Below are 25,439 nucleotides of genomic sequence, written 5' to 3'. Positions count from 1 at the left end.
TGCCATGTGAGGAAAGGCTAATACAGGCACAGGGAAAAGCCAGTGCAAAGGCCCAGAGGAGGGAGTGTGAGGACCAGAGAGGATGCCACTGTGGCTGGGGCGGAGTGAGCCAGAGGGAAAGTGAGAGGACATGAGGACAGGGAGGTGATGGGGGCAGATTGTGGATTATGGGAAGCCTCATGGACCAGTAGGAGGGCTCTGGCTTTTACCCTGAGCGAGACAGAGCTACAAGAGGCCTCTGAGCAGGAGACGGATGTCATCTAACTCAAGTGTTCACAGGATCCCTCTGGCTGCATGTGAGGAATAGAATGGGATGCAGGATGGGAGCAGGGGGGAGACCAGGCAGGAGGCTGCTGGGGTGAACAGGACAAGGGTGGGGACTGTGGTGAAAGGGAAAAGGGGCAGATTCTGGATAGATCTTGAACATGGAGCTCACAGGATTTACCGACATGTTGGTTGTCCAGTGAATAAAGGGGAAGGAATCAACTATATCTCTGAGGTTTGGGGCCTTCGCACCCAGAAGGGTGGAAGTGTCATTAACTGAGATGGGGAGCTCTGAGGAAGGAGCTGGGTTGGGGAGGGAAGTCCTGGCACGTTCTGACTGTGCTGGCCTGACCCCGCTCCCGTGTCCCCGCAGCCCTGTCCTGCCCCGCCAACAGCCGCTACGAGCTCTGCGGCCCCGCCTGCCCGGCCTCCTGCAACCCCGCCGCGGTGCCGTCCAACTGCTCCTCGCGCCCGTGCGTCGAGGGCTGCGTGTGCCTCCCGGGCTTCGTGGCCAGCGGCGGCGCCTGCGTTGCCGCCTCGTCCTGCGGCTGCAGCTTCGAGGGCCGCCCGCTCGCGCCCGGCCAGGAGGTGTGGGCCGATGAGTATTGCCGGCGGCGCTGCACCTGTGACGCTGCCACCCAGCAGGTGCGCTGCAGCGACACTCAGGGATGCCCAGCTGGAGAGCGCTGCCGCGTCCAGAACGGTCTCCTGGGTTGTTACCCCGACCGTTTCGGGAGCTGCCAGGCGTCTGGGGACCCGCACTACGTGAGCTTCGACGGCCGGCGATTCGACTTCATGGGCACCTGCACGTACCTGCTGGCCGGCTCGTGCGGCCAGGCCGCGGGGCTGCCTGCCTTCCGGGTGCTGGTGGAAAATGAGCATCGGGGCAGCCAGACGGTGAGCTACACGCGCGCCGTGCGCGTGGAGGCTCGTGGTGTGAAGGTGGCCGTGCGCCGGGAGTACCCTGGGCGAGTACTGGTGAGTGATGGGTGCCCAAGGCCGGGTGGAGGGGCAGGGAATTCCCCTTAAGGAGTAGGGGTCTGACCACTGGGGGAGGGTGGGGGTCTGCTAGAAGACCTTGTGGCCAGTGATTAGGCTTGGGGCCCCCCAGCCAGGCGGTGCTGCCTCTCCCTGGCTGTGTGACTTTGTCTCTCAGTGCCTCAGTTTTGTCCTCTGACAAATGGGGTAATAAGATGGTGCCTCGCCAATGCAAGCCGCTTCACAAGGTGGTTGTGGAGGTTTGACGAGTTACTATTTGTAGGATGTTTAAACTGTTTTTTTTAAATTAATTAATTTAGTTTTGGCTGTGTTGGGTCTTCGTTTCTGTGCGAGGGCTTTCTCTAGTTGTGGCAAGCGGGGGCCACTCTTCATCGCGGTGCGCGGGCCTCTCACTATTGCGGCCTCTCTTGTTGCGGAGCACAGGCTCCAGACGCGCAGGCTCAGTAGTTGTGGCTCACGGGCCTAGTTGCTCCGCGGCATGTGGGATCTTCCCAGACCAGGGCTCGAACCCGTGTCCCCTGCATTAGCAGGCAGATTCTCAACCACTGCGCCACCAGGGAAGCCCTGTAGGATGTTTAAAAGAGACATTGGTGCCCAACAAGTGTTCAGTAAATGTTGACTCAATGTTTTATTGTTATGAACCCTCCAAAGTTAAAGATTGGTGCATTTTCTGGAGGAAAATTGATATTCAGAGAGTAAGGTGACATGTGAAAAGTCGGGAACAAAAGGTGTTGGCGGGGTGTTACAGGGGTGTGGGGGTACTTACAGATGGGCCCACAGGGTTCTGGACAGAGGGTTCTTACAGGGTCCACCACCCAGTAAATTTTTTATATATATATATATATATATATATAAATATAAATATATAATTTACTTCTATGTGTTAAATGCTTGATATACAGTAACTCGTATGTTAATCTCTGTAAAAACAACCCTGTGAAATAGGTAATCTTGTTAGAGGAGAAATCTGGGCACAGAGAAGTTAAGTCAACTATTCAAGGTCACACAGCTAATGAGTGGCAGAGCCAATATTTGAAGCCAAGCTGTCTGGCTCCAGAGTCCATACTCTTAACCTCTGCATTCTATTGCCTTTCCTGAAGAAAGAGATGGAACAGGCAGGGATGGAAGTGGATGGAAGACTGTTCCAGGCAGAAGGAACAGCAACTGAAAGGCTCTGAGGCAGGAACAAACATGAGGGGTAGAGGAACAGCATGGAGACCAGTGGGCCTGGAATGGAGAGAGGGAAGGGAGAGCGAGGTAGGAGATGATGGAGGGGATGGCTATGATAGAGGCTTTTGATTTAATCTGAAACCTGAAGGATGAGGAAGAGACCACCAGGTGAAGAGTAGTAGTTGCTAGGCAGAGGGAACAACAGGTGCAAAGGCTGAGGCTGGACTGAACTTGAAGAGTTCAGGAGAACAGCACGGGGCCAAGGAGGCTGCACCTGAAAGAGTGAGCCTGGGGAGATGGGATAGAGAGGTGGGTAGGGGATGAAGTCAGAAAAGAGGGGACACGCAGGGCCTAGTGGGTAGAGGATTTCATTTTAAGCTGAGATGTGAAGGGTGATGGGGAGGCAGCCAGACAAAGAATAAAGATGTGGAAGAGGGTAGGTATGTTGCAAGCATAGGGTACATAGGGTATAGCAAGTGCAAAGGCCCTGAGGCTGGGCTGAGCTTGGTGAGTTCAGGAGAATATCAAAATGCCTGCATGGCTGGAGTTGCAAGGGTGGGGAAGGAGGCAGTCCTGAAGAATTAAATTGGAGAGCAGTGAGGCTCAGATCATGTACGGTCTTTTAGGCCATCGTAAGGGGTTTGGATCAAAGCTGATGCCTAGAATACGAAGTAGAGGTGGCCAACTAAAGAGTGATGAGAGGTATCCCGGGAAGAGGTCACAACAAGTGCAAAGGCCCAGAGGTGGGAGTGCACTTAATATGTTCTGGGAGACAGCAAGGAGACAGCAGGGAGCCTGAGTGAGTGATGTGGGAGGTGGTGCAGGCACAAAGGTGGACAAGAGCCAAGGTTAAGCAGGATGTTCTAGGGAAGGGGCTTAGATTTAAGCCAAGTCCTAAAGAATGAAGGGGAAGCAGCCAGGAGAAAAGTGGTAGGCGGTGTTCTTGGCAAGGTGAAAAGGCCCTAAAGTTAGACTAAACTGGGAGAGTTGGGGGAATCTCAAGAAAGCCAGGGTGGCTACAGCAGAATGAGTGAGGGGGAGAGTGGGAGGAGGTTAGGTCAGGGAGGTAATAGGGAGACAGATCCTGTAGGCTTTGAAGGCCGTGGGTTAGGGATTTGGATTTAAGCAAATACTTGAAGGATGAAGAGAGGTGGATGATTTGCCAGGCAGTGGGAACAGCAAGTGCAAAGGCCCTGAGGTGGATCAAGCATAATGTGCTCAAGAGGATAGCAAGGAGCCCAGAGTAGCCAGAGCTGAGTGAGTGAGGGGTGAGTCACAGAGCCTTGAATACCCTGACCTCTTGGTCCTCCCGCATCTCTACCCAGGTGGACGGCATCCTTCAGTACCTGCCCTTCCAGGCGGCAGATGGGCAGGTGCAGGTGTTCCGCCAGGGCCAAGATGCTGTCGTGCGCACAGACTTTGGCCTGACTGTCACCTATAACTGGGATGCCCATGTGACTGCCAAGGTGCCCAGCAGCTATGCGGGGGCCCTGTGCGGGCTCTGTGGGAACTTCAATGGGGACCCAGCTGACGACCTGGCTCTGAGGGGTGGAGGCCAAGCTGCCAACGCACTGGCCTTCGGGAAGAGCTGGCAGGAGGAAACAAGGCCAGGCTGTGGAGCAGCTGAGCCAGGCGACTGTCCCAAGCTGGACAACCTGGTGGCCCAGCAGCTGCAGAGCAAGAAGGAGTGTGGGATCCTTGCCGACCCCAGTGGGCCCTTCCGGGAGTGCCACCACACACTGGACCCACAGGGTGCCGTGCGAGACTGCGTCTACGACCGCTGCCTGCTGCCAGGCCAGTCTGGACCACTGTGTGACGCGTTGGCCTCCTACGCTGCTGCATGCCAGGCCGCCGGGGCCACTGTGCACCCCTGGAGGAGTGAGCAACTCTGCCGTGAGTACTGAGAGTGACGACTGGGGGACTCAGCCTTACGTATATTCATTAATGTATAAATATCATTAAGTCATTGAATTCTTATAACAGCCCCATGAGGTAGGGGCTATGGTTATACCCATTTAACAGATGAGGAACCAGAGGCTCAGAAAGTTTGTTACGTGCCTGGGATCACGACCGCTAGGAAGTCACAGATGCAGTAACTATTTGTAAGATGGCTGGATACAGCTGGTGGCCCCAGGTCTGATCCCCATTCGGCAGCTGTCATTCAGAGATGAGCTCCTAAGGATCCCTGCCTGCACATCTGGCAGTTGTCAGGCTGGTTGGTTTGGAGGATCTCGGTCAGGACTGCTTGTCTCTGCTCTGCTTGGTCTCATCTTCCAGCCGACTAGCACAGGCTTCTTCACACAGTGGTCTCAAGGTTCCAAAGAGCAGCAAGGGCGGACAGCCCCCAGTGGGCAAGCACACTCCAGGCCTCTGCTTGACGTCACATTTGCTAATGTCCCATTGGCCAAAGTCAGTACCATGGCCGAGCCCAGAGTAAGGGGTGGCCAGCGTCCGTCTGTCACAATCCCCATCGTACATCTCTGCCACAAACATATGCATGAGTGAGCAACATTTAATAAGTTTTAGAAATGCCTCAGACCATAGACCCTAAGTGTTAAAAAAAAAAAAGGATAGAGAGTTATCATTGCAAGTCTCGTTAGTACACAACCGATAAAAAATATTAAACACAGGGCTTCCCTGGTGGCGCAGTGGTTGAGAGTCCGCCTGCCGATGCAGGGGACACGGGTTCGTGACCCGGTCTGGGAAGATCCCACATGCCGCGGAGCGGCTGGGCCCGTAAGCCATGGCCGCTGGGCCTGTGCATCCAGAGCCTGTGCTCCGCAACAGGAGAGGCCACAACAGTGAGAGGCCCATGTATCACAAAAAATATATATATATATATATATATAAACACGTATTGGAAAGACATCTCTTAATGAGATGGATGGGTTTTTCCCCCAGTCGTTCATGTCTGTTGTTGGAAGGAGACAGGGTGTAGCATCAATTCTATTTTTCATTTTGTAGATATGATATTACTAAGTGGATGGAAGTGGCAGGAGTTCTGCTAGAGCAACATCACTCCGTTCTTTGAACCCCTTTTGAGTTGCAGGGAAGTTAGTCGCACTGAGAGATGCCATAAAACTTACTTTTTATGACTCCTAAGCAGCTGATTCTATGAGGCCCTCCTTCTGTTTTGTCGGGAGCAGAGCTGGAACTGATTTGATACCAGTAATGATTTGTCACCAGTAATGATTTGTCATCCATTGTCTCCACGCTTATGGTAATATTTGAAATTGTCCCTTCGTGTCCCTGGAAGTTTTCACATCCCCACGGCAGCACACTGTGTTAAGATTCGGGATTGTTCTCTTCTGTAAAGTGGGAGAAGCACACTTGCAAAAGGGACAGTGGGAAAGCAGATGCAACTCCATCAGAGGCGCATTCTCAGGCCGATCGTTTTTAGGAAGAACTCGCATAATTAGAGCCAGGACTTGTGTGGCACACTTCCCACTGGGCAGGTTCTGTTCTAAGGGCTTAACAGCTCTCATTTCATCCTCACCACCACCCTGTGAGGTGGGATCATCAAGGAAATGGAACCGCAGAGATATTAAGTAACTTGCCTGGGGTCACACAGCAGGGCAGCATGATTTGAGCCCAGGCCAGTTGACTCCTGAATTTGTACAGTTAATTGTTGCATTCTATGGCCTCTGTAGTAATTGAGAATCTCTCATTTCCTTAAAACTACTCTTTCCCTTGGACCCCTTGGAAGTTCTAGAAGACTGGGTTGTGAGGACTCAGACACCAGGCAGAGGGAGGCCTGGGGGGGTGCCTGAACCCATGTGCCCAGCACCAGCTTCAGCTCTTGTGGGTATTTTGCTATTCTCATTCATCTATCTCCTCCACCACCACCCCTTTCTTTTTTTATTTTGTGGAAATATTTTAAAGCAAATTCTAGACATGAATTTTGCCACAAATACTTTAGTAAACGTCTCCAGCAGATAGGACTTTTAAGCAACATGACCACAGTGCTGTTATTACCAACAACAAAAATAACACTAATTCTTTAACATCCTCTGATACCCAACCTGGGTGCGAATTTCCCCAATTGTCTAAAAAATGTGGTTTTTTCGCTTTAATTGAATGAGGATCCAGACCAAATCCACACTGCACTGGGCTGATTTTTCTGCATTCATTTTTATCCTGTAATAGCCCCCTCCTTTTTTTCTCCATCATATTATTATGAAAATTTTCAAATATACAAAAGAGTTGAAAGAATTTTACAGTGAACACACGTATACGTACCGTCTACATTCTACGATCTGTGTTTTCCTACACTTGCTTTATCACATGTCTATCCCTCTATCCACCCCTTCCTTTGTTCATGGAAAAAACAGGTCATTTATTCTACAGAATTTCCTACTTTCTGGATTTGGCTCGTTGCTTCTTCACAGTGTATTTAATTTGTCCCTCTGTCCCCTGATTCTCTTGTAAACTGGATATTAGCTCTATAATGGTGCTGTCCAATGGAACTTTGGTGATGGTGGAAATGTTCTATACCTAAGCTGTCCCATCTGGTCACCACTAGTCACGTGTGGCTATTGGGCACTTGAAATCGAGCTAGTGTGACCAAGGAACTGAATCTTCAATTTTACTTAATTTTAATTAACTTACATTTAAATGGCCACATGTGGCTATCGTATTGGATGGTGCAGATAGAGGCTTGAGTGAGTTCCGTTTTAGGGGGGGGTTTTTTGTTCTTTTTTTGTGAGGAAACCACCTGTTTTATAATCTGGGATGACTGGAGTTTGGAGAGAGAAACAGGGGTTCTTTTTCATTTTTTTCTTTACCACCCTGGCCAAATATTTTAATTTACTATAGAATTACTACCACTACTACTGCATTACTGCTATAGAGTGAAGAAGCTAAAAATACTGCATTCACAAATACACTGCGTAGATTACACACACGCACACACACACACACGCGTTTGCATGGTTAAAATATGTACCACGGATCCACAACTTGTTACCAACTTGAATAAGGTCATTAAAGACATTACAGATAAACCCAGACCACCGTTAAATTGGAATAGTATCTTAATTATCAGGAGTAGATTAACTGTGATATGTTTGCCAGGCCCCACTGAACAGAGGGTCTCCTTGCCGCTGTACCACTTATACGTGTGAGTGTGTGTGAGCATGTGTGTGTGCATGCGTGTGGGTGGGGGGAGGTCCACGGTGTCCCCAGGGAGCAGGGATTCTTGATCCTGATGGCTGCTCTCCCTGCAGCCCTGAGCTGCCCGCCCCACAGTCACTACGAGGCGTGTTCCTACGGCTGCCCGCTGTCCTGCGGAGACCTCCCGGTGCCTGGGGGCTGTGGCTTCGACTGCAAAGAGGGCTGCGTGTGTGATGAGGGCTTCGTGCTCAACGGTGAGTCCTGCGTGCCGCTGCCCTCCTGTGGCTGCGTGTACGAGGGCACCTACCACCCGCCCGGCCAGACCTTCCACCCGGGGTCGGGGTGCAATTCCCTGTGCCACTGTGAGGAGGGTGGCCTGGTGTCCTGTGAGCCCTCCAGCTGTGGCCCACACGAGGCCTGCCAGCCGTCCGGTGGCGTCCTGGGCTGTGTGGTTGTGGGTTCTGCCACCTGCCAGGCATCGGGAGACCCCCATTACACCACCTTCGACAGCCGCCGCTTCGACTTCATGGGCACCTGTGTGTATTCACTGGCTCGGACCTGCGGGACCCAGCCTGGCCTGGCCCAGTTTGCCGTCCTGCAGGAGAACGTGGCCTGGGGCAATGGGAAAGTCAGCGTGACCAGGGTGGTCACTGTCCAGGTGGCCAACTTCACCCTGCGGCTGGAGCAGAAGCAGTGGAAGGTCACGGTGAGAGCAGGGCTGGAACGTGAAGGGAAGGGGCCTGGGGTAGAGGGTGATCTGTGGGTGGAGCATGTGTAGCACTCAGGCCAGGGGCAGGGGGCACAGAGCTCTGAGTAGATGTGGGAGGCATGGGGTCTGCAAAGAGAGGGGGTGCCAGTCAGAGCCTACAGTGGGGGACCAAGACCTTCTCCCATGTAGCTCAGTCTCCACCTCCCTGCCCCTTGATTATCCCCTCCGGACATCTACCCCTTCCACTCCATCTTCCCCTCCCTCCTGGTCCCTGCTTTCATAAGGGTGTTATTACATTGAGACCTGTATTCATTTCCTGAGGCTGCTGTAACAAATTACCACCAACTTGGTGTCTTAAAACAACAGAAATTTATTTTCTCACAGTTGTGGAGGACAGAAGTCCGAAATCAAAGTGTTGGCAAGAGATGCACCGCCTCCAAAGGCTCTGGGGGAGAATCCTCCCTTTCCTCTTGCAGCTTCTGGTGGTTCCAGGTGTTCTTGGCTTGTGGCCACATCACTCCAGTCCCTGTCTTCATTTTCACATGGCCTTTTCCCCTGTGTGTCCCTGTATCTTCTCCTCTTCTGGCTCTTTTAAGGACACTTGTCATTAGATATAGGGCCCGCCCTAATCCAGGACGATCCCATCTCAAGATCTTTACCCTAATTACATCTGCAAAGACGCTTATTCCAAATAAGGTCATATTCTGAGGTTCTAGATGGACATATCTTTGGGGAACCACCATTCAACCCACTACAAGACCCTATTATTAGGCCCATTTTGCAAATATGGAAACCAAGACCCTGAGAGGTGAGGTCACACAGATCTTCAGTGTCAGGCAGGGGCTTGATCTAGGGTCTGACCTCTCAAAGTGTACCCTCTGAAGCACGGCATCTCCCACCTCCCAGGTGAATGGTGTGGACAAGAGGCTCCCTGTGGTGCTGGCCGAGGGCCAGGTCCGCGCCTCCCAGCATGGCTCAGACGTTGTGATCGAGACTGACTTTGGCCTGCGCGTGGCCTATGACCTCGCGTACAATGTGCGGGTCACCATCCCAGGCAACTACTACCAGCAGCTGTGTGGCCTGTGTGGGAACTACAACGGCGACCCCAAGGACGACTTCCAGAAGCCCGACGGCTCACAGGCAGGCAGCTCCAATGAGTTCGGCAACTCCTGGCAGGAGGCAGTGCCAGGCTCTCCCTGCCTGCCCACCTGCAAGCCCGGCGAAAGCTGTGACACGGAGCTGGAGTGTAAACCTGAGCTGCAGGAGAAATACGAGCAGCAGCAGTTCTGTGGGCTCCTCACCAGCCCCACGGGGCCGCTGGCTGCCTGCCACAAGCTGGTGGACCCCCAGGGTCCCTTGAAAGATTGTGTCTTTGATCTCTGTGTGGGTGGCGGGAACGAGAGCATTCTCTGCAGCAACGTTCATGCCTATGTGAGTGCTTGCCAGGCAGCTGGAGGCCACGTCGAGCCCTGGAGGACCGAATCTTTCTGTCGTGAGTGAGGGGCAGAGAGAGGGGGAGGTAGAGGCACAGAAGGGGCAGACCCTGGGCCCTGCAGCCTCTCACTCCCAGGGGCTCTGACCTGCACGCCCTCTTTGCAGCGATGCAGTGCCCCCCTAACAGCCACTACGAGCTCTGTGCAGACACCTGCTCCCTGGGCTGCTGGGCACTCAGTGCCCCCCCACAGTGCCCAGATAGCTGTGCCGAGGGCTGCCAGTGTGACTCCGGCTTCCTCAACGACGGCCAAGCCTGCGTGCCCATCCAGGAATGCGGCTGCTACCACAACGGTGTCTACTACGAGGTAGGGACCTGGTCATCCTGGGCAGAGCTGGGGACTGCAAGCTGGACCCCCCTCCCACTGCCCATTAGCCCCACGGCCTGTCCGCTTGGCCTCCTGAACGTCTCTCCCACCCACTCCTCTTCCCCTCGCCATGGCCCCACCGTGGTCCAAGTTTGTCCTCTCCCAGCTGTCTCCCTTCCAGCCCTCACTTTTGCTCCCTCTCGTCTACCATCCCCAAGGTAGCAGGTAAGACCCTTCCAAATATGACCATAGGTCCTGCAACTTGAAACCATCCCCTGGCTCCCCAGGTCAAGTTTCGGCTTTGTATCCAGGTCTAGATTTCGTCTCTGTGATACCAGAGGCTAACTCCCTCTGCTTCCCTCTGCCACTCTCTGAGAGTTACTCCTTTTCCTTTGATTTGAGTGTGTGTTTATCTAAAGTTTGTCTCCCTCAAAGGTCTGAGAGCTCTGTGAGGGCAGGAACCCTCTCTGTTTGCCTCCTCATACGAATAATAATCGTACTACAGCAAACAGGCGTATGGTGCTTACTGTGTGCCGGTTACTGCTTTAAGTGCTGTATGTACAATATATATGAATTTATTGATTTCTATATAATATATATACTTTTTATATAATGTTATATATAAACTTTTTATTATAAAAATTTTCACACAGGCAGAAGTCAAGAGAAGAGTATAGTAAATCTCAACGTACCCGTCACTCAGCCTTCAAAAATAATCAACATTTTCCCAATCTTATTTCATCGCTACCCACGCTTCCTCTCCATTCTGGGTCTTTAAAGGAAATCCTTTTTCATTTCATCTGTACTTTATATGGATTATTAACTCAGTTATACTTTCATAAGTTGGTGCCATTATTACCTGAAACTTACAGATGAGGAAACTGAGGCATAATGGGGCTAAGTAATTTGAGCAGAGTGGTGTAACTTGGAAATAGCAGAAACAGGCTTCAGACCCAGGCAATCTGCTCCAGAGCCTTTGCCCTTAATTCCTGTGTTTCTCCCATACAGCAGACATTTAGTAGCTATTTTGGAATAAATAAATGAGTGAGTAAATGAATGAAACTGAATGAATGAATAAATTGGGCCCCAAGGCCATGCTGTGCCTTAGACAAGGGGCCACCCTGCTGGAAGATGTCCCTTTTATGTCCTCCAGACCCCTTTATGCCCGGAACACCAAAGTTGCCAGAGTCAGCTCCCGCCCTGATAGCTGTGTCTTCTGTCCCCACAGCTGGGGCAGACTGTACTCATTGACAACTGCCAGCAGCAGTGCGTGTGCCACGCCGGAAAAGGCCTGCTGTGCCAGGACCACAGCTGCAATCCAGAGCAGGTGTGCCAGCCCTCGGGAGGCGTCCTGAGCTGCGTCACCAAAGGTGCTGGGCTGGGGCCAGGGCCGGTGTGGCTGGGGTAACAGAGGACGGGGACTCTGCAGCTGAGGGTGATATGACCCGGCTCTTCACGGTGGGAGGCACAGAGGACTAAGGATTGAAGTCTCAGACCTGGGGACCCCTATGCTGGGATTCCCAAGGCCAGGGGCAGTAGCCCTTCAGACTGGAAGGCAGGGACTCTTATGGTGGAAACCAGGCTGTGGGAACCCTCAGGGATAGGTTTCCCAGGGCAGATGGCAGAGACCGTCAGTGTAAGGCAGGGACCGGCAAACTTTTTCTCTAATTGGCCAGATGGTAAATATTTAAACTTGCAGGCCATATGGTCTTGGTCACAACTACTCACCTCTGCCTTTGCAGCATGAAATCAGCTGTGGACTTTGTAAGTGAATGGGGTGTGGCTCCAATGAAATTTTATTTACAGAAACCGGCAGCTGGAAGTGTATAGTTTGCTGGCCACTGGTATGCGGGTTTAGGCTTAGGGTTTCAGACACCATCCCCAAGGGGTAGAGGAGACTGGGACCCACAGAGTCCTGAGGTCTAAGGCAGAGACCCCACCAAAGCCAGGGTCTTGAATACAGGACCCACCTCAAGTGAAAGATCAGGATTTATAGGGACACACTCTCAGACAGGGGACACCTCTCAGGATTAAGTCTAAACCACAAAGCCACCCCACAGGACTGACTTCACGGGGTGGAGGGCAGAGAATTATTCCTGAGGATAAAGGGATATACCTCCAGAACTGACTGAGATCTCAGGGCTGATGGGCAGGATATCAGGGACTCCCAGGGACCAGAGTATCTTGGTCAGAGTCCAACAGGAGACAGAAGCCACACAGTAGCTTAAATAGGGAAAGTTTAATAGAATTCTTTGCTTGTAATAGGGATTGACTACTAAGGGATAAAAAGAACACCGACGAACACAGGAAGAGCAGATGTAGGGAGCAGCCCCTGCCCCCAAAGGTTACAGCAGAGCACCTAAGGAAGGGAGGAATTGGGAAGACGGCCCCCACTCCAAGGCTGAGAGGCAGATCTCATTGGAGGGTGGCAGAGAGGTTGTGCAGGCTGAGCTGGAAGGTGGGAAAACCCCCACTGGGGTGCTGGCAAAACTCACTGGGAAGCCACCTGCCGGGGTGCCTGAGTGACTCGCTGGGAAACCAGCTGGGGCCAGTGAACCTCACCGAGTGGGTGTCCACCAGGCTGCTGGCCCTGCTTGCCACCAGGAGCCTGGAGAGCAAAGCCCACTGGAAGCAGAGCAGCCCCTTCCTCCTGCCGTGACCCTCCAGCACCTTCTGCTGACAAAACCTAACTTTATTGGTGGATTTGGAGCTAAGGGGCAGTCAACTGAAAACTGGCACAGGGGGAGAGAGAAGGGAGTTTTAAGGCTGGGGTCTTGGGCACAGGGGTTCCAAAAGCTGGGTTCACAGATTCAGTGGCCCTAGGAACAGTCTTGGACAAAGAGACCCTCGGAGGTAAGGCCTGAGAAATGAGATCCCCAAGGCCAGGGTCTTAGGCACAGCAACCCCAAGGAGACAGAATCTTGCACAGAGGGATTGCCAGGCTATGAGACTCAGATACAAGGACCCCAGGGTCAGGGTCTCAAATGGTGGGACCTCTGGGGTTAGTTTCTCACCAGAAAGTTCCTGAAGTACCTTGGTCTTGGGCACAGAGACCTCCAGGACCTGGGTCTCAGGTGTGGTGGCCCTCAGGAGGCTGGGAGCTCAGGTGTGGGGGAACCCGGGCCCGAGGTCTTGGACACAGAGAACCCTGGGCTGTGGATGTCCTCATGGATGCCCACAGGGCTAGCATCACAGACACAGGGACTCCTGTGTCTCTGGTCTCAGACCTCGGTCCTCTGGGGCTGAGATCTCAAGCAAGGGGACCCCAGAGCCTGGGTTTCAGATGTAGGGACCCTAGGACCTGTGTCTTGGCTGCAAGGACCTCGGGGCCTGGGTCTCAGACAACAAACAGCAGGGCCTGGGTCTCAGATGTGGGGACCTTTGACAGGGTCTTGGACACAGAGTTTCAGACGTGGAGGGGTACCCAGGGCCTGGTCTCAGAAATGGCAGACCGTAGGGCCTGCATCTCAGATGGGAGGAACCTGGAATCTGGTCTCACCCCCAGTTGCCCTTAGAGCCAGTATCCTTCGCACAGATTGGGGCAGATGCTGGGAAGTAGCTGGCCGTATGCTTGGCAGCCCCTCAAGGTCCTCTCTCCTCTGCCCCCAGACCCGTGCCATGGTGTGACGTGTCAGCCACAGGAGACATGCCAGGAGAAGAATGGCCAGGGTGTGTGCGTGCCCAACTACGAGGCCACGTGTTGGCTGTGGGGCGACCCACACTACCACTCTTTCGATGGCTGGAACTTTGACTTCCAGGGTACTTGTAGCTATGTGCTGGCATCAACCAGCTGCCCAGGGAGCAGCGCCCAGGGCCTGACATCCTTCACTGTCACCACCAAGAATGAGAACCGGGGCAACCCCTCTGTGTCCTACGTGAGGCTGGTCACCGTGACCATCCTCAACACCACCATCTCCATCCACAAAGGCGAGATCGGCAAAGTCCGGGTAAGGATGGCCCCTGAGCCCCCAGGTAGGGTGGGAAGGGTCCTGCCAGCCACAGTTAGGAGCTCAGTGCTCTCTCTCTTCACTTAGGCCTGAAACAAAATGGCAGCAAGAGCAATAATAATTACAACAAAAACATCACCCCTCTATTGGGAATTAAATGAGTCTAGCCCTTTGTTAAGGGCTTTAATGTAGGACTTAAATTTTGCCTTTTTAGAATTTGCCTTTTTAGAGATCTGTGTTTGAATCCAGGCTCTCCTTATGAGCTGTGTGATGTTGGGCAAATGACTTGACTTGGTGGGCCTCAGTTTCCTCATCTGTGAAACGGGGATCATAGCAGGCCCTGCCCCACAGTGAGGTGATGCATGTAAAGTGCTCAGCTGTGGGTCTGACCCAGGTAAGCACCCTTGACTGTTTGTGAGGGAACAAATGAGAGGCCCAGAGCCTCCGACATGAAGAGAAATTGAGAGAGATGGAGAGAGAGAGAGATGGACTGCCCAGAATAATGGAGATGCAGATTAATGTCAGCTCACAGGGAGAGAATGAAGTACGGAACAGAGCAGGCCCTCAATAAATGATGGTGAGTGAGTGGAAGAAATGCCCAGACACACAGAGATGCACAGGAGATGATGAGAGGGGGAGGGACTAGGTGAATGAGACCCAGAGAGATGGACCTAGAGAGAGAATGTCTCACACACACACACACACACACACAGATGCAGAGAGAGATAGTGCACAAGTGAGAGAGACACAGAGAAGGGAGGGGGCCCAGAGAGAGAGACAAATGAGAGAAACTCATAGAGAATCCGGAGAGAGAGAGAGAGGTCTAGATGTAGAAAGAGGGAGAGAAACAGAGAGAGAGAGAGAGAGAGAGAGAGAGAGATGAGGGAGGGAGACAAAGATCAAAAGAGAAACCCAGGGCTTCCCTGGTGGCGCAGTGGTTGAGAGTCCGCCTGCCGATGCAGGGTACATGGGTTCGTGCCCTGGTCCAGGAAGACCTCACATGCCGCGGAGTGGCTGGGCCCGTGAGCCATGGCCGCTGAGCCTGCGTGTCCGGAGCCTGTGCTCCACAATGGGAGAGGCCACAACAGTGAGAGGCCCACATACCGCAAAAAAAAAAAAGAGAAACCCAGAAAAAGCAACAGAGTGGGCTTTCATTCTCCAGGGCCTGGACTAGAGCAGATGTCCATAATGTTTGTCAAATGACTATATGACCAGCAGTCACGGGGAAGGCCTTGGCAGCTCCCAGCCACGGCAGGACGAGCAAGGGAGGCAGGGGGCCAGAGCCGGGTCTCGGCATCTCCAGTGACCTATGTTTGCCTCCCTTCCCCCTCTTCCCCCAGGTGAACGGCGTGCTGACGGCATTGCCTGTCTCTGTGGCCGGTGGGCAGCTTTCAGTCACCCAGGGCGTATCGAGAGCGGTGCTGGCCACCGACTTCGGGCTGCGGGTCAGCTATGACTGGGATTGGCGAGTGGAGGTGACGCTGCCCAGTAGCTATCACGGTGTGGTGTGTGGGCTCTGTGGGAACATGGACCATAACCCCAGCAACGACCAAGCCTTCCCTAACGGCACGCTGGCTCCCTCCATACCCGTCTGGGGCGGCAGCTGGCGGGTTCCAGGCTGGGACCCACTGTGCTGGGATGAATGTCAGGGGTCCTGCCCAACATGTGCCGAGGACCGACTGGAGGAGTACAGGGGCCCTGGCTTCTGTGGACCCCTGGCCCCTGGCTCCGGAGGCCCCTTCGCTGCCTGCCATGCCCACGTGGCCCCTGATAGCTTCTTCAAGGGCTGCGTTCTGGATGTCTGCCTGGGCGGTGGGGCCCAGGACATACTTTGCCAGGCTCTGGCTGCCTATGCCGCTGCCTGCCAGGCTGCTGGGATTGTCATTAAGGACTGGAGGACGCAGGCCGGCTGCGGTGAGTGCTGGGGGACAGAGCAGAAGCTGGGGGCAGGGGTCCTGTCTCTTTGGGGCTGGTTTGGTTTCACTCCAGTCCTTCTGGGTCTGTTTGTTTGGTTTTTTCTCTCTGTCTCTCTGTTTTTGTTATTGTCTCTCAGCCTCTTGGCGCTTGTCTCTGTGTCTCCCTTTGATTGTCTCTCATCCTCTCTCTCCCTGTCTCTGTGTCTTTCGTTGTCTCCTGCTCTGTCTCTCGTGGTCTCTGTCTGTCTCCTCCTACCCTATCCTCAGACCCCACCTCCTGACACCATTCTCTCCCTTTCTTTCCCTCCCACTCCTTCATCCACCCACAGAGCTCTCCTGCCCAGAAAACAGCCACTACGAGCTCTGTGGCCCCCCCTGCCCAGCCAGCTGCCCGTCTCCTGCACCCCCCACCGCCTCTGCCCCATGTGGGGGCCCCTGCACCGAGGGCTGCCAGTGTGACTCAGGCTTCGTGTTGAGCACCGACCGCTGCGTTCCCCTGGATGGTGGCTGCGGCTGCTGGGCCAACGGCACCTACCACGAGGCAGGCAGCGAGTTTTGGGCTGATGCCACCTGCTCCCAGCGGTGCCACTGCGGGCCTGGCGGTGGCTCACTGGTCTGCAAGCCTGCCAGCTGCGGGCTAGGTGAAGAGTGTGCCCTACTGCCCTCAGGCCAGCATGGCTGCCGCCCTATCAGCACAGCTGAGTGTCAGGCCTGGGGTGACCCCCATTACATCACCCTGGATCGGCACCACTTCAACTTCCAAGGCGCCTGCGAGTACCTGCTGAGTATGCCCTGCCACAGACTACCCCCGGGGGTAGAGAACTTCACGGTCACTGTAGACAATGAGCACCGGGGCAGCCAGGCCATCAGTTACACCCGCACTGTCACCCTGCACATCTACGGCCACAGCTTCACCCTCAGTGCCCGCCGGCCCCGACAGCTGCAGGTGAGGGGTCAGTGGGCCAGGCAAGAGCATGTACCAGCCCTGGAGTTGCCTGGGACAGTTAGGGGTCTGCCACTACTCTGATTGCCTTTCACAGGTTAACAGGGCAGATGGAGGGATCGAGAGAGAGTATAGGCCTTGGAGCTGGATGGCTTGGAGTAGTGGCTTCCCCATCTTGAGCCTTAGTTTATTCCTCTGTAAAATGGGTCTAAGAACAGTACCTGCTTCAGAGGGTAGTGTGAGGAGCCAGTGACATCGTGCCTATAGTCGCTTATTATTAGTACTACTATTATAATTACAAGGGGGGAGGTCACGTGCACAGGGACCCTACCCGCCACCCCTCCCCCACCCCCCACCCCACCCCCCGCCACTAGATAGTGGAGTCGGGATTCGAACCTGTGCCTGCGACATTCACCACCCCCACTCCCACCCCGACCCTGTAGGTGGACGGCACGCTGGTGGCGCTGCCCTTCCAGCTGGACTCGCGCCTGCGCGCACACCTGAGCGGCGCCGACGTGGTGGTGACCACGGCCACGGCGATCTCGCTGGCTTTCGACGGAGACAACAACGTGCGCCTGCGCGTGCCGGCGGCGTACGCGGGCACCCTTTGTGGCCTCTGCGGGAACTACAACCAGAACCCCAACGACGACCTGAATGCGGTGGGCGGGAACCCGGACGGCTGGCAAGTGGGCGGCGCCGAGGGCTGCGGGGAGTGCGTGCCCGGGCCGTGCCCGCAGCCCTGCACGCAGGAGCAGCAGGAGCCCTTCGGCGGTCCCGACGCCTGCGGCGTGATCTCTGCCCCCGACGGCCCGCTGGCTCCTTGCCACAGCCACGTACCGCCCACGCAGTACTTCCAGGCCTGCTTGCTGGACGCCTGCCAGGCTCAGGGCCATCCGGGAGGCCTCTGCCCTGCCGTGGCCACCTATGTGGTAGCCTGCCAGGCCGCTGGGGCCCAGCTTGGCGAGTGGAGGCGGCCGGACTTCTGTCGTGAGTACTGATCCATGCATGTGCCGTATAGCAGGGGGCTCCCCTCCTCCCCCCTTCCCAGGGCTCTAAGACAAGAGCCTTCTCCTCGGTGGGGCTTAGGCACCACCCTGCCTCCCCTGAGCCCAGATATCTCCTGTGAAAGAAACACCTTGGCGTTCACACACTGAAATATACCAGGTCACATTCTGCAGTGGTAGAGACTCAGATACACGTGGTTGGAAACCCTGCGTCCAGTACCCTCTCAGGATTCATGCGCTTAGATAGACTGGGGTGGCTGACCCTGTCCAAGCTCCACAGCTAGATAACACCTGGTCAGGTAGATTCTCTCCGCTACCCCTGGTCAGAGAGACCTAGAGAGTTACACCTGGTCAGATGCCCCTAGACGGTTTTAAACAGGGAAATACACAGGGTCGGATAGAACTGGTCCCCTAACCTCAGACAGAGACTCCTCTGGTTAGAGACACTTGATCACATTTACACTGAGACGCACTTAGGCAGATATACCCACGTAGAATCAGGACCCTGACATAGCCCCAGGCAGATACATACAGATTCAGGTCAGATAGTCCTGGGCAGTTCCCCTCAGACAGATCTCCTGGTCAGATTTATCCTGTCAGCTTCACCCAATCCACATACATGTGGTCAGAGTCACACACTGACAGACCCTGTCGTCGAGACCGTGAGAGGCTCCAGGTCAGACACTGACAGTCAAGCGTACTCGTGTGGATTCGTACCCCAAGGTACATCCGGCCAGATTCACACCCTGAGATACAGTTGGTTCCTGCATATCTTGGTCAGATATATGGGGTTGGATTCACCCAGTCAGATCGACTTGATCCTGTTGACACACTACCTGGGCAGAGAGACCCCAGGTCCCCACACTGAATCCCCCCGTTAGATGTAGTGGATCAGACACCCCGCTCAGATCCCCGGACAGATTCACTCACGAAATGTACTCAGGCAGAACATACAGATTCACCTGGGCAGGTTCTCCCGCTCTGTGCCTCCCCTGTGTTCCTCCCTCGTGCCTGCCTGGCTCATTCCCCTCTTGTCCCCACAGCCCTCCAGTGCCCGGCCCACAGTCACTACAAGCTCTGTGGTGACTCCTGCCCTGTGAGCTGCCCTAGCCTCTCAGCGCCCGAGGGCTGCGAATCCACCTGCCGGGAGGGCTGTTTCTGCGACGCTGGCTTTGTGCTTAGTGGAGACACCTGCGTGCCTGTGGGCCAGTGCGGCTGCCTCCACGAGGGCCGCTACTACCCGCTGGGCAAGGACTTCTACCCGGGTCCTGAGTGTGAGCGGCGCTGCGAGTGTGGGCCGGGCGGCCAGGTCAGCTGCCAGGAGGGCGCGGCCTGCGGGCCCTACGAGGAGTGCCGGTTACAGGATGGCGTCCAGGCCTGTCGCCCTACAGGCTGTGGCCGCTGCCTGGCCAGCGGGGGCGTCCACTACATTACCCTCGACGGCCGTGCCTATGACCTGCATGGCTCCTGCTCCTATATCTTGGCCCAGGTCTGCCACCCACAGCCTGGGGACGAGGACTTTACCATTGTGCTTGAGAATAATGCGGCTGGAGATCCCCAGCGTCTGGTGGTTACTGTGGCTGGCCAGGTTGTGGGCCTGGCTCGAGGGCCACAGGTAAGTGGACGTGGCCTTGCCCTGGGGATCTGAGGGCAACCTGGTCCCACCTTGGAGGCTCTGAGGGGGACAGGGCCCACCCTGGGGGTTTTGAGCGAGATATGACCCTGCCCCACGGGGGACTGAACAAGACACAGCCCTGCCCTGGGGTCTCTGAAGGGGACACGACCCTACCCTGGGAAGTCTGGGGGGGACATGGCCCCACCCCAGTGTGACTGAGAGAGAGACAGCTGCATCCTGGGAGTCTGAGGGAACTGCCTTACCTGTGCTTCTATGAGCCCTGACGCATCTGACCCTCCATCCAGGTCACTGTGGATGGCGAGGCTGTAGCCCTGCCTGTGGCTGTGGGCCACGTGCGGGTGACCGCCGAGGGCCGGAACATGATTCTGCAGACCACCAAGGAGCTGCGTCTTCTCTTTGACGGCGATGCCTACATCCTCATATCCATCCCTAGCCCCTTCCGTGACCGGCTTTGTGGCCTCTGTGGGAACTTCAACGGCAACTGGAATGATGACTTTGTCCTGCCCAGTGGCGCCATGGCCCCCAGCGTGGATGCCTTTGGAGCCGCATGGCGGGCACCCGGCTCCTCCCAGGGCTGTGGCGAGGGCTGTGGGCCCCAGGGCTGCCCCCTGTGCTCAGCAGAGGAGACGGCGCCCTATGAGAGCCTTGAGGCCTGCGGGCGGCTCCAGGATGCCAAGGGCCCCTTCTCGGCCTGCCATGCAGCTCTGAGCCCCTCTGAGTACTTCCGCCAGTGCGTGTATGACCTCTGTGCCCAGAAGGGCAACAGTGCCACCCTCTGCCGCAGCCTGTCAGCCTACACAGCGGCCTGCCAGGCAGCTGGCGTGGCCGTGAAGCCCTGGAGGACAGACAGCTTCTGCCGTGAGTGTCCATGGGCCCCTGGGAGGACTTCAGCCCAGGCTCGGGGGTACCCTCTGGCCTGCTCCCTGTCCTGTGTGCATCTCAGGAGCAGTCCCCAGCTCCTCCCACAGCACACCCTGCTGGCTTCCCTCCTGCCTGGCTGACCGGCCCTTCTCAGACTCCTTTCAGGGGCCTGCTCTCCTGAGACCTCAGATGCAGTTCTTCTCAAGGCCCATCCGGAACCTTTTTTGTGGTGACCTTGGAGGGTGGGTCGGGCAGGTCAGAAGCTCACACAATAAAGCCTGAGTCTGTGGCTCACCCAGTTCCTCCAGGATGGGACCGTAGCCCCTCAGATCCTTTAAGACAAGGCTGCAGCTCCCTCAGACGCCCAGCCCAAGACTGTACCTCTTAGATACCCACAGTTAGGGCTTATCTGTTTCCTTCAAACCCCTAGGACAGGGCCATGTCTCCTTGGACTCTCCTGGACAAGGCAGTGGCCACTCATGCCCCCAGGGCAGGGCTGTGTCTCCTTCATTCTCCTCAGGGTAGGACCTACATCCAGGCCCATACCTACCCTTATAGCCTTAGATTTGTCCTCGGTGCTGGCAGTAGACACTGCCTGTCTCCATGTCTGACCTCTCTCCTGACTGCCAGCCTCATGGGTCCAGTGACCTCCTGGACACTTTGCACTTGGTGTCCTCAGGGTCCCTCACACACCTCCTGTGTTCCTGTATGACATCAGCATTTCACCCCAAACCTGGTCCTCCTATTCCTGATCCTGGTCCTCATCGCGGGGCAGCCACACCACCCACCAGTTGCTTAGCCAGAGCCCAGGCCCTCACTCTGGTTGCTTCCCCTGGGTCCTCACAGCCCCCATCCTGGCCCTGACCCCTCTGCCTGTGCTTGCCGCATCCTGGCCCTGACCTTCTGTCTGTATTTCCCCAATGCAGCCCTGATCACACTGGGCCATCGCTATCTGTCCCACTGACAGATAGAGCAGGGCCTGGAGCTGTCTTCATTGCCGTGTCCCCAGCACCGGCAGCCCAGAGCTGGGTGTGCAGTAGGCCCCATTCATTATTCAGTGGCCGTGTGTAGGCATGACCCCACCCTGCCTTCTCTCTCCGCAGCGCTCCAGTGCCCTGCCCACAGCCACTACTCCATCTGCACGCGCTCCTGCCAGGGCTCCTGTGCGGCTCTCTCTGGCCTCACGGGCTGCACCACCCGCTGCTTTGAGGGCTGCGAGTGTGACGACCGCTTCCTGCTGTCCCAGGGTGTCTGCATCCCTGTCCAAGACTGCGGCTGCACCCATGACGGCCGATACTTGCCAGTAAGCAGGAGCTTGAGATGGGCAGGGAGGGTGGAGGGGCTTGAGGGGGACTCAGAGTTTCTGTGCTGACCCCCTCGAGGATGGGGACAGAGAGGCTGCCACCACTTCCCTGCTGTGTGACTCAATGTTAGTAACGTCCCTGTGTTAGTTTCCTGTGGCTGCTGTGACGAATGACCGCAACTCGGTGCCTTAAAACAAGAGAAATTTATTCTCTCACAGTTCTGGAGACCAGAAGACAGAAATCAGGATAACTGGGGCAAGATGTCGGCAGGGCGGCACTCCCTCCAGAGGCTGTAGGGGAAAAGCTGTTCCTTGCCTCTCCCAGCGTTTGGTGGCTGCAGGCATTCCTTGGCTTATGGCCATGTCACTCCAATTTCTGCTTCCATGTCGCATTTCCCCTCCTCTTCTGTATGTGTCATAAAATTTCCCTCTGGCTCCTCCTTATAAGGATACACTTGATTGTATTTAAGGCCCACCCAGGATAATTTCAGCATCTCAAAAATTCTTAATCACAACTGCAAACACCCTTTTTCCATATAAGGTAACATTTACTGGGTCTAGGACCTGATGTCTTTGGGGTGGCCATTATCGGGCCTACTACAGTCTCCTTCCTGAGCCTCATTTTCTCCATCTGTAAAATGGGGTTAGTCATCACCCTTGCACCATAGGTGTCTGAGGAATCGGGGGTGATTGTGCTTGAAAGGCACCCACTGAGCACTGGGCCTCACCCTCCATGTTCATCACACTCAGTAAAAATAATAGTAACTTATAGCAGAGCACAGCTACAGTCATTTAATAATGGGAAGCGAAAGTTAATAGTTGATTTACTTTTGTGATTGATATTTTTTGAGCCCTTACTATGCACCAAGTTTGTTATAGACGTCATTTGATAGTAACAGCGATTCTACGAGTCACGTACTATTGTTATTTTCCCCATTTTATGGATGACAGAGAGAAGTCAGCCCAAGGCTACCTGTTAGCAAGTGGGGAGTCTGGGATGCACACCCCAGCAGCCTGGGCTCACCTTCTGAACTACTAGGCTGTCCTGCTTCCTCAAAAGCATATTTATCAAATAAAGGAAAGATGGATTACCACATCCCTTCCCTGTTCCTCCCAGTTTTATTAACGGCAGAAAGGCAGGCTAGAGTGTCTAGAAGTGCAGGACTTCTGCGGAAGAAGATGCCAAACTACTCCTACTCCTTCCTTCAGGCCTCACCGCCTACAGGAAGCCCTCTCTGATCCCCTAGGTGGGGTTAGGCTCCTCCTCTGGACCCCCACAGACCCCTGTGCTTCCCCACGCCAGCCTTGACCACTCTGCCCGTGCTACGTTTCTTGGATTTGTAGGTCTGATATTCAGGGGAGAGGTCTGGGCTGGAGACATAAATCTGGGAGTCATCAGTATAGAGATGGTAAATTTTTTTTAATTAAATGTATTCATTTTGTTTAAAGTTCTCAAACTTTTATTTTTAAATAATTCAAATTTAAGAAAAATTACAAGAATAGTACAAAGAACTCCTGCCTACCCTTTACTCAGGTACTTCGAATGTTGACATTTTTTGCCACTTTATCATCCCCTCTCTCTCTCTCTCTCTCCATATACATATATATATATATATATATATATATATATATATGTTTGTATGCATACACACATACTGCTTTTTCTGCACCATTTGAGAGTATGATGCAGACATAGTACCCCTTTACCCCTAAATACTTTTGCAAGGATTTCTTAAGAATAAAAAAACTCATTTGATCTGACCACAATACAATTCAAAGTCAGAAAATTAATACTGACTTGATACTGTTATCTAACGTAAAGGTTTTATTTGAATTTCACCTGTTGTCTCAATAATGGTCTCTATAACAATTACCCACACCCGACCCACACCCTGGGCCAGGGTGCAGCTGAGGATCAGACACTGCTTTAGTCTTCATGAGATTTGGTGAGATCACCAGGTAGTAAATGGTAGATAGAGAAAGAATAGATCTGAGGACTAAGCCCTGGGCAGGATAGTGTTCAGGATTTGGGAGATGAGGAGGAACTTGAAAATGCAGTGAAGAAAGAACAGCCGGTCAGACAGGAGAAAAAGTCCATTTCCTGGAATTGGGTTTCCAGAGCCCTCTGTTCTAGGCTGGGGGTGCCAGGACTCTGGAATATCTCCAGTGCCCACTCCTACCTGTATCAGTTAGCTTTTGCTGGGTTGCAAACCACCCCCAAGACATAGTGGCTTAAAACAACGGTTTGTTTAGTTCACAATTCTGCAGCTCTGCAGTTTGGGCTGGGATCAGCAGGGCAGTTCTTCTGCCACCCCTGGGCTCACTCATACATCTGTGGTCCCCCAGTGGGTCAGCTGAGGGCTGGCTGTCTCTCTTCCACGGGGTCTCTCATACTCAGGCAGGCTAGCCTGTGGTGTCTGGGAAGGGTTCCGAGAAAGAGAGAAGAAATCTGTAAGGTCTCTTGAGGTCCAGGCTTGAACCTGGCACAGCGTTGCTTCTGCTGCATTGTAATAACCAAGGCATAGTCTTAAGGCCAGCCCAGATTCGTGAGGAAGGGGAAACTCCATTTCTTAATGGGAGCTACTGCAAAGTCACTCTGCATGGGTCCAGAGGGTTGACGGGTTGTGTCTGTTTTTTCAGTCCACCGCACCACTGTAACCTGGCCCCTTTCTGTGCACAGGCGAACTCCTCCCTACTGACCTCAGACTGCAGCGAGCGCTGTTCCTGCTCCTCGAGCACCGGCCAGACGTGCCAAGCGGCCAGCTGTCCTCCAGGCCGCGTATGCGAGGTCCAGGCTGGGGTCCGGGACTGCTGGGTCTCCCGTGGCCTCTGTTCCCTCTCTGTGGATGCCAACCTCACCACCTTCGATGGGGCCCGCAGTGCCGTCAGCTCCCCCGGCATCTACGAGCTCTCTTTCCGCTGCCCAGGACTACAGGAGACCGTCCCGTGGTACCGTGTGGTTGCTGATGTCTGGCCCTGCAATGGCAAAGCAGCAGTTCTGGGCCACGTTCACATCTTCTTCCAGGATGGACTGGTGACTGTGACCCGAATCAAGGGCGTGTGGGTAAGCCTGGACACAGGGGGCATGTCTCCCCTGAGCTTTGTTCTTCCTGTTGCAGTGTCCCTACATTCCTGGCAGCCCATCTGCCTTGCTGTCTGTTTTCTTTACAGATCTCTGCAGTTTGTTTCTCTGGATTTCTATTTGTGTCAGTACTTCAAACTTAGTCCCTCTATTCTGGCTGAGCTCTTGAAGAACAAAAGCACATTCAAGTAACTTACTAGTTTTGATTTTAGTGTTAACCAAGACTCTCTTGGTTGCAAGTGACAGAAAGCCAAATTCAGAGTGCCTTGAGTAAAAATGAATTGATTGGCCCACATAACTAGAAAATCCAGGGACAGAGCCTCAGGAGTGGCTGGATCCAGGTGCCTGGCAGTGTCATCGGAATTTGTACCTCTGTGTTTTAGACTTGCTATCCCCCAAATCAGCTTCATTCTCTGTGACTCCCCACAACATACTCATGAGACAGGGACTATTATTATCCCCATTTTACACAGAGGGGAAACTAGGGCCCCGGAAGGTGACATCATTTACCCAAGTCACTCAGAGAGTACCCGGGAGATCCAGGCTTTGAACCCACCGGCACCCAGGCTCTGAACCACTTCGATGGGAATGGAGTGTGGTGGTGACTGTGTGGATATAAGGGACCAAGATGGACTCCAGGTGCAGTGCTCAGTGGGAACACCCTTTGGACTCTATCAATCCCAGGCCACTCGAC

The 25,439-nt window shown here is 54.3% G+C and overlaps 1 protein-coding gene across 2 annotated transcripts in view; it reads left to right on the top strand.

Annotated features, from left to right (window-relative positions):
• FCGBP (Fc gamma binding protein) overlaps window positions 1-25,439 on the top strand; it is an 83,229-nt gene that overhangs the window by 54,638 nt on the left and 3,152 nt on the right. For both annotated transcript variants that reach the window (XM_033430957.2, XM_049703720.1), the window contains 14 exons: window positions 638-1,242; window positions 3,759-4,326; window positions 7,659-8,251; window positions 9,161-9,746; window positions 9,854-10,053; window positions 11,282-11,423; window positions 13,663-14,000; window positions 15,341-15,914; window positions 16,246-16,862; window positions 17,303-17,846; window positions 18,907-19,478; window positions 19,784-20,357; window positions 21,464-21,663; window positions 24,344-24,727. In XM_033430957.2, coding sequence (XP_033286848.1) covers window positions 638-1,242; window positions 3,759-4,326; window positions 7,659-8,251; window positions 9,161-9,746; window positions 9,854-10,053; window positions 11,282-11,423; window positions 13,663-14,000; window positions 15,341-15,914; window positions 16,246-16,862; window positions 17,303-17,846; window positions 18,907-19,478; window positions 19,784-20,357; window positions 21,464-21,663; window positions 24,344-24,727 — 6,497 coding nt within the window. The remainder of the gene's footprint in view (window positions 1-637; window positions 1,243-3,758; window positions 4,327-7,658; window positions 8,252-9,160; window positions 9,747-9,853; window positions 10,054-11,281; window positions 11,424-13,662; window positions 14,001-15,340; window positions 15,915-16,245; window positions 16,863-17,302; window positions 17,847-18,906; window positions 19,479-19,783; window positions 20,358-21,463; window positions 21,664-24,343; window positions 24,728-25,439) is intronic.

Source organism: Orcinus orca, chromosome 20 (assembly GCF_937001465.1).
Source record: "Orcinus orca chromosome 20, mOrcOrc1.1, whole genome shotgun sequence".
NCBI lineage: Eukaryota > Metazoa > Chordata > Mammalia > Artiodactyla > Delphinidae > Orcinus > Orcinus orca.
This window is presented reverse-complemented; position numbering and strand designations above follow the sequence as displayed.